Source organism: Plecotus auritus (assembly GCF_963455305.1).
Source record: "Plecotus auritus genome assembly, chromosome: 6".
Lineage (NCBI taxonomy): Eukaryota > Metazoa > Chordata > Mammalia > Chiroptera > Vespertilionidae > Plecotus > Plecotus auritus.
Window position 1 is genome coordinate 34,507,779 of NC_137773.1, and position 9,228 is coordinate 34,517,006.

General features: G+C 50.2%; 1 protein-coding gene across 1 annotated transcript; it reads left to right on the forward strand.

Annotated features, from left to right (window-relative positions):
• Nucleotides 1–4,685: 4,685 nt before the first annotated feature.
• Nucleotides 4,686–5,435, forward strand: NEUROG1 (neurogenin 1; the record flags this gene model as incomplete). Its single annotated transcript, XM_080674064.1, has 1 exon — nucleotides 4,686–5,435. One exon carries the CDS (start codon nucleotides 4,686–4,688, stop codon nucleotides 5,433–5,435), a length of 750 nt encoding a protein of 249 aa, XP_080530190.1.
• Nucleotides 5,436–9,228: the final 3,793 nt, after the last annotated feature.

Sequence of the window (9,228 nt, forward strand, 5' to 3'; positions counted from 1 at the left end):
CTACACCTCAGGTGACCACAGTGTGAGAAGCTCTGGTTTAATCCAGTCCCTTGAAACATCTGTCCCACCCACCCATCTCTACCCCACCCCACCCCCCAGCAGATTGGCAGCTGGATGGTTCACACATCAGGCAGCCAGAACACCTGGTGCAGCCCTCACCATCTCAGGGTGCCTGCTGGGGTTGGATTTATTACATGTCCACATTGCATCCTATTGTGCTCTGGGAATAAGAGCTTCCACAAATGTGCTCTGATTAGGCACCAAGAAATCCGGGAAAGTGGGAGAAACTTTCATCCTCTCCAGCAAGGATACATATGCTCCTAGAAGGGCCCAGACTTTTTCTCTTGAGGGGAAAACTCTGAGCCTCATAAGAAACAGGCCTGAGCCTAAGCTATCGCATTCTCATCCTCCCAGCATTCAGTTCCATCCTCATTGGGTCCCTTGTAGGCCCTCCTCAGATGCACTTATGAAAAGCACCAGGGGCAGGCACTAATGTTCAGGGGGGAGCTGCCACAAACAATGCCCAAGAGCCAGCAGCAGGCAGAGCAAGGCTAAGAGGAGACAGGTCACTAAGATATAGGCAGAGGAGGAGACAAAAGCAGGTGAGAACGCGGAGTCACTGCTAGCTCCTAAGGTGTCTTGGTGCACATGTGAAAAGCACAATTCTCTGGGCAGAGCAGTCCCACATCAGGATGCATAGCTTGGTGGGTGGTGGAGAGGCTAGATTTTAGTCACCACTTGCCCTGGATGCCCTTGTGCAGTAAGCCACTAGAACAACTCTGACAGCCTTACTCAGAGAGAGCAGGAAGTAGAGGAGACCGAAAGAAAGAAGAAAGGCCACCAGAGCCATTCAAGGCCCATCCAACTGTCCCCTGCTCTTCTCTCACTGGATCCCCACAGAAGGCCCACCAGACTGCCCAACAAATTGTTGCCACAGTCATCCCCACTGCTCCCTTTTACCTAGATTGTCTATTCACATCCCTTCTATCCTTCAAGGCCTTCTCAAACCCCTCTCTGACAGGAAGCCTTTTCTGAACACCCCCTTCACTTTGGGGGGTACACAATGATCCTTAGATTTGTTCTCTTAGTGGGTCCTCAGCACTTCTCTCAGCCAGTAGCAGGTCACCTTTCTGTGACCATGTCTCTCCTGCCCCAAGACTATATAGTATGCCTGATTCTCCACAGACACCTGGCACAGGGCAGCATACAGTAGGCACTCACTGTATATGTATTGATTGTGATGGAAAAACATGGAATGAGGGCTGAAAGGACTCCTGAGTCTGGCCCAGGTTTGACTACTAGAGATCCCTGGGGTATCCTGGAGAAAAGACCTCCCCATCTTCCATCTATTTCCCATGTATAAGGTGCAGTGGATGGATGGATACTCTCCAAGGGTTCCGCTGGCAATAAAGCCTCATCTTACAAAACTCAGAGCTCCTGGCCCCCATCAGCCAGTTTTTCACCTCTGTTATTTCAGTGTCTAGCACTGTACTTGGTCCAGAATAGGCAACAAGATTGAGCCGGTGGTGCTCAGTGGTTGGAGCATCAGCCCATGCACTGAAGGTTTGCAGGTTCGATTTCCGGTCAAGGGCACATACCTAGAATGTAGGTTCCATCCCCAGCCCCAGTTGGGACACATGCTGGAGGCAAACATCTCACATCAATGTTCTCTCTCTCTCTCTTTCTTTCCTTCCCTCCCTCCCTTCCACTCTCTCTAAAATCCAATGGGAAAAATATCCTTGGGTGAGGATTAACAACAACAATAACACAAACCAAAACAAACAAACAAAACAGAACAGACAATAATATGGTATATGGGTTGTCTCAGTCACTCACTATGCTTTGGCAATCTAAGCATTTAACTCAGTGTTTTATTTAGCAAACCATAGATATTAAACATGGCCAACTCAAGCAAAAAAAAAAAACACAACCCTACTAGGAAAATATCTACTATGAAGTTTCTTGTGCACTCAATGGGAAGACTAGAGAACCAGGTTTGGAAAATAGGTATAGGTGTGTGTGTGTGTGTGTGTGTGTGTTTGCGCGCGCGCGTAAAACCACAGCTGAAGGCATGCACAGGGAAGAACTAGGTCAGGATGCCACCTCTTTTACCACTGGTCACTGCCTAACCCTAACCAGTTGCTGTCACAACACAAATGTACTCTGAACTGCCACTAGCCCAGAGCCCAAGTTCCAAGTGGTAGTTCCTAATTGCCATAAATGAGGAAGGAAGGGCTCATGCATTCAAATTCCTCAATAGGAAGGCTCTTCAGGTGCAAGGCAGCCAAGAAATGACAAATGGCCACTTTGATGACCCTGTTCCCCTGACCAAACAGATTCTTCCCTCCAGCAATTTGGAAAAAGGACCTGTAGTATGTTAATACTGGCTCCCCAAAAGATATATCCACTTAGAACTTCAGAATGTGAACTTATTTGGAATAAGGGTCTTTGCAGCTGGAATTAAGGTAAGGATTTCAAGATGAAATCATTCTGGATTGGGGTAGGCCCTAAATCCATTCACAAGTGTCCTTAGACAGAAAAGAAGACACAGAAACACAGAGGAGAAAGAGGCAGAAATTGAAGTGGTGCTGTTACAAGCCAAGGAATGCTAATCACTGCCAGAAGCCACCGGAAGCTAGGAGAGGCACAAAATAGATTTTCCCTCGGAACTTCCAAAAAGAGTCAACCCTGCTGACACTGATTTCAAAATTCTGGCCTCCTGAACTGTAAGAGAATAAATCTGTTGTTTTAAGGCCCCTAGTTTGCAGCAATTTATTACAACAGTCTCAGGAAAATAATAGAGGTACAGAGATGTCATCAAGTCAAAGCTGGTGGGAGTGCATTGGGGCCATGGGAAGCTGAAGCAGGGAGAGAAACAGAGGCAAGAAGCAGACCTAGGATACCTGGCTACTGCAAGCTCACACAAATGCCAGCAGCCCATGGGTTCCTTAAGATACCCAGTCGCACTCAATAATTTCCCTTTCTTGCTTAAACTGACTAAAGCCACTTTTTATGACTTCCAAAACACCGAAAGTCCTCATATATGACTGTGTCCAGCCTCCCCTCTCCCCACTAGGTGGGAGTACATATGGAGTGCAGCAGGGGAAGGGAGGACTGGTAGAATCCACTGAGCCAGAAGACAAGCCCTGGTCAGCCAGCCAAGGTGGGCTCGGCCTCCAGAGAGCACCCCTCTAGAAAGAGGACAGTGCCCAAGGCAGAGTCTGCTCTGAGGACAATGGCTAAAGGACTGAGGCCACCATCCAGATATCAGGAGGAGAGGGGTAAAACTTTGCTAAAAGTTCTTCATTTTGTTTTCAACCCCGCCCCCATAATCTGGTACTGTTCCTTAGTGACTGTTTTCCCCTAAGTACAGAGTTGGGGGTGTCTGGACCTCTACTGCTCCAGAGTAAGCACTGGTGACCAAAGAAAAGCAACGCCTGACATGCAGAATATAAACCTGCTAGAATAGGAGCCTTTACCTAAGGGGAGAAGGGGGTGGAGTGTGAAGGGTGCTTGCTACCCTCTCTCCTGTCCCCTAGATGGCTTCCACTGAAGGGGGCCACAGAGGATGTAAGCAAAGAGACTGAAGGGCAAATGGGAGGTGGGACGTGGGGAGGAGGCTGCAAGAGCTCCCTGAGGGGAAGGGATTCTGACTGTGCTAGGGCTATTGGGGGAGGTGTTGGGGGGAGATATGCCTAAATTCCACCAACTTGGGAAATCATCCGTTCCTTTACTTTCCAAACAGGTCCTCCACCCCCGCCCCCTGGTGAAGGTAGCAGAGCCATTGCCCTGTCTATTTGGATAGGGTTTTTCCGAGTTCCGAGGCGCTGTATCTCGCAACTATTCATCTAGCAAAAGTACCTTGCCAAGTATCCCACGAAATCTCACATCAACCTCTTCAGGGTAGACTTTGTGCACCATTTTACATATGGGGAAAGTGAAGTCAAATCACTTTCCCAAAATCAAGCGGCCTGAAAGAGGAAGCGAACCCAGGATCCCAGCTGGCTCCAGGTTTCCGCTACTCACTGCGCTGCTCACACTTTCCAGCGCCCCGCCTGGCCATCCCACCCCAGCGAGGGGCGCCCCGCCCGCTCCCGGAGGAGCGTGCCTTGGCGGCTAATCGCCCGCCGCCCCCGCCTCCATTTTTCACTGACTGGAAACGCCCTGGCGGGCTAAGCCCGGAGACAGCTCCAGGGCCACGACGCCGCCGATTGGCCCGAGGTAATTACGGGCACGCTCCGGGCGGGGGGAGGGGCAGGGGCGGCCCCCCGCAAGCATAAATTATGCAAATACCCGGGCGCCGCACGGGGCTGACCTGCCGCCTCGCTCCATTCACGGGGGCTGCCTCGGGGACGAAGGTGGCCAGGGAGGGGGGCGCCTATTGTTGTGCCGGATACTTAAGGGGTCCTGAGGCCAGTCGTGTGCCACACTCGGTACTCACACGAGCTGATCTGATTGCCGGCGAGATCACTCGGGAGACCGGCTGGAGCGTGGCCCCTGCAGGCGAGGCGAGGAGAAAAGGCCAAGTTTCCAGTGCGCCCTTCCAGGCCTTCGTGCCCGCAGCGGGCACAGAGTAAGCCCGGGCCGTTCGGAAAGTAAGTGTGCCCCAACGGTTCTGCCCTCAGCCCGAGTTCCTGCCCTCTAAGTGCTCTCTTATCTGTCCGTCGGTCCTGCCCGACGCAGAGATGCCAGCCCCTCTGGAGACCTGCCTCTCAGACCTCGACTGCGCCAGCAGCAGCAGCAGCAGCAGCAGCAGCAGCAGTGACCTGTCCGGATTCCTCACGGACGAAGAGGAATGTGCCAGGCTCCAACAGTCAGCTTCCGCCTCAGTGCCGCCTGTGCCAGCCCACAGGGGCGCACCCGGGATTCCTGGGGTATCAGATACTTCCCGGGCGCACGACGACGAGCAGGAGCGGCGGCGACGCAGGGGCCGCGCACGGGTGCGCTCCGAGGCACTGCTGCACTCGCTTCGTAGGAGCCGGCGCGTCAAGGCCAACGACCGTGAGCGCAACCGCATGCACAACTTGAACGCAGCGCTTGACGCGCTGCGCAGCGTGCTGCCCTCCTTCCCCGACGACACCAAGCTCACCAAGATTGAGACGCTGCGCTTCGCCTACAACTACATCTGGGCTCTGGCCGAGACTCTGCGCCTGGCAGACCAGGGGCTGCCCGGAGGCGGTTCCCGAGAGCGCCTCCTGCCGCCACAGTGCGCCCCCTGCCTGCCAGGGCCCCCGAGCCCCGCCAGCGACGCCGAGTCCTGGGGCTCCGGTGCTGCCGCCTCCCCATGCGCTGCCGCCTCCTCACCACTCTCTGACCCCAGTAGCCCTGCCACCTCTGAAGACTTCTCCTACAGTCTTGGCGACCCCCTTTTCTCCTTCCCCAGCCTGCCCAAAGACTTGCTCCGTACAACGCCATGTTTCATCCCTTACCACTAGGTCCTTTTGGACACCTTTACCTCTCCCTTCCCCCAGGCAACAGGCAGTAGTAGTAGATGGGGCCCCAGCTGCAGCCTCGGGACCCCCAGTCTAGGTGGAGGGAGGAAGCGGGAGCTTTAAAGGGATGGGGGATACCTGAGCCGCTTGTTAGGTCGCTGCACCCTCGCCACGGCTTCCCCTTGGTCTGTTTTCTCCAGCCCTCAGCCCGGGGCCCCTCCTGCCCGCCCCTAGACAGCCTTCCCTTTTGCACTTTCTGAACTCCACAAAACCTCCTTTGTGGCAGGCTCAGAGCTGACCCCAGCCACCACTTCAGTGTGATTTAGAAAAGGGACAGATCAGCCCCTGAAGACGAGGTGAAAAGTCAATTTTACAATTTGTAGAACTCTAATGAAGAAAAACGAGCATGAAAATTCGGTTTGAGCCGGCTGACAATACAATGAAAAGGCTTAAAAAGGAGAGACAAGGAGTGGGCTTCATGCATTATGGATCCCGACCCCCACCACTGCAGGCTTGGTTTAGGAAGAACCCAAGACTCTTGCCTCGGTAGCTATTCAGGCACTGGGCTGGAGAGTACTTTAATTTATTCAAGATGCTTCATTCATATGAAAATGTATTTTTGTACATAAAGAGTTTATTCTATTATAATGAGTTATCAAAGTTTACGTTTTTGTACTGCAGATGTTTGTGTAAATAAAAACTAAGTCACCAAGTTTCTTGCCTAATGTTGGTGTCTCTCTGGGGCCTTTCTTTCCTTCCCCTAGCCGTTCAACCACTAAAGTGAAACACTATCCCTACCCACTTTCAAATCCTCCAGTCAAAAACAATTAAAAAATAAAATACACCTGATTTCCACCAAAAATCAGATAAAGACAGACTAGGAAGTTTATGATCCATCATTTCCTTTCACCTTATAAACACAAGGGAGATCTTTCAGGCTCCCCATAAACCAATTAAGACTTTTTAGTGGGGAATTAGTCCGGATACTCAGCTACCTGTAGAGGTAGGGGCGGTGGGAGAGCCTTTCTTTTGAGGAACTCCACATCAGCTGGCTCTGTGTTTCAAAGAGAGGGGGATTAAAAAGATCAATACAGTGTGACCACTGGCTAGGAAGTCCCAGTGACAGGTGGGCCTAGCTTGGGCAAGCAGAAGGGCCCACTTTTATAATAGCCTATTTTGAGGGGGAAATTGACTTGTAAACAATGCCCAAATTATTGTCCATTGAGGCTGGGATCACCCTGGCTGTGAGGTGTGGGATGAATTATGCTGGTGTGGTGTCCCTGGGTGAGGTGTGCAGCTGCCTAAAATTGTGAGTTAGGGTGCCTGCACCTCCCCTCCCCCCACACACATGCTGTGCCCACAATGGAGGGGGGCGGGCATGCAGTGGGTTCAGTCCTGGCTTGCTCAGCCAGTCCTGGGGTAGCGGGGGGCAACAACCAAAGCTTTCATTTGCTGCCAGAGAGATCAGTTGCCCAAACTCAGTAGGGATTTTTCTGGCTGCAGTGTGTTTTTCTGTTGTTCGACAATTAGCAAACAGCACTGGCCAGTATTGGCTTTTGTTTTAAATTTCAGAACATGGACACTTGCAAAAGATAGTTCTGAAAATGCTGTTGCTGCCTGTTCCCCCAACTCACAAGTTATCCCACATTAAGACCAAAACTCCCCCGACCCTGGGTTGCCCCTTTTCATGAATATAATTATTTAGAGGGACTAGAAATGAGTTTATGAAAATAGTATTCTACAGTGCTAGAGAAATCATATCCATTTAGGAAGTGAATAGAAGCAGAATGCCAGAAGTAAGGCCACGAATAGCATTTTCCCTTGTGGAAGTGTTTTCCCTCCTCACACACATGTCCTGATGAGTTGGATCCAGATTCATATACTGGGCCCCCAACAGGCATCACTAAGTCCAGCCACAGAGAAGGAGTCCTCTTTCAGATAAAAATGCTCCTTTTTGGAAGGTTCTGGAAAGTTGGGTACTTCTCTAACTGCCCTCAGTACAGAGACAAAGAGTTTGCCAAGAAAAGCTTCAGAAGTTATGAGGATTCAGAACATAGTTGCTTCTGCTAAAAACTCCAAAGAAAAAGTGTGTCTCTTGAATGACCCTGCCTGGGGCCCCACTCTATTGTCTGTCTCAGAATTAATTCACTCTACTAGCTTTGCATTTTCCTATGGCAAAAGACACAAATGGTCTGCATCAGATTTTCTGCTCTCCCGTGCATACGATACTTGGAAGTAACTATCTTCCAACTTTCTAAGGGCTAAGGCCCAGTCTGTGACAAGGGCAGATTCCCTATGGAGACTGCTCAACCATGGTGTAGGTACACATGTTTGGGCCAGAGGAAGAGAACATCCCACTATGTTTATCATTATCCAAAATCCTTGGGGAAAGCAGCAGCAAACAAACACTGCAAACATCCCTGGAGCTCATGGCTGCAGTAGGAGCTTTGTCTCATACAACTGCACACACAGCCAGTCCTGAAACAAAAAACATTACCAACCCTGGGACTAAAGAAGAGCAAAACATATTCCAAACTTTGTGCCAAAATAGGCTAACAACTCAAGGTACAGAGAGCACCTTCTATCTAAGGAAACATCTTGAACAACATGGGTTGCTGGGGACATTCTACCCTTGCCAGTTAATACTGTTCTTCCAAGGAAGCAAATATGTATGTGCAGCCCTTGGAGCTCCCAAATAGAGGAAGGGTAATTAATGATGCTTATTCTCAGCACAGGGGCCTCTTTCTTCCTGCAGCAAACTCTTGTTCATCCACTAGCATCTGTGAAGGCAGGCTGGGGGTTAACGGAATAATCAATTACAGAGCATAGAACTTCCTGCTGACAGCCATGTTTTACTTCCTCAACAGAATCTTCACTGAGGAATTATCAGGCACTCTGGAAGGTTTATTTAGCCTGATCTCTCTATTTGCTTCTGTCCTGGTGTAACATGTCATATTTTATACACTGCTTCCAAGCCTTTGGATACCAGGACAGGGAAGACTGGGACAGCATAGCAAAATGAAACATTCACTCGGTCTCTTATTTCTTTAATGATCTTTTTTCCCCGTTTACTTGTTTATCTTTTTAATTTTTTTTATCATTTTTCATTTTCAATTACAGTTGACACACATCATTTTATTAGTTTCAGGTATACATACCAGTGACCAGACATTACATAACTTACTAAGTGATCACCCCAATAAATCCTGCAGGCACCTATCCAGCACCATGTCTAGTTATTAGAATACTAGAGGCCTGGTGCACAAAATTCATGCACTGGGGGAGGGGTGTCCCTCAGCCCAGCCTGCACCCTCTCCAATCTGGGATGCCTCAGAGGATGTCCAACTGCCGGTTTAGGCCCGATCCCACAAGGATCGGGCCTAAACTGCCCTCCCCGGTCGCCCCCAACTGCCCTCTCCTGCCAGCCTGGTTGCCCCCAATTGCCCTCCCCTGCTGGCCTGATCGCCCACAACTACCCTCCCCTGCCGGCCATCTTGTGGTGGCCATCTTTGACCACATAGGGGTGGTCATCTTGTGTGAGGGCATGAGGGTCAATTTGCATATTACCTCTTTATTATATAGGATTATTGACTCTATTCCCTATGCTGTACTTTACATCCCCATGACTATTCTGTAACAGCCAATTTGTATTTCTTAATCACTATACCTCAACAAAATCATAACTTTTCTTCTGGTAATCAGAGATGTGAGGTCACAAGGCAATTAAAGTGAAGTACAAGAGAGGAGAACCCCTCCAACAAGAGAGAGAGCATGTGAACTGTTTAACCTTGGGCAA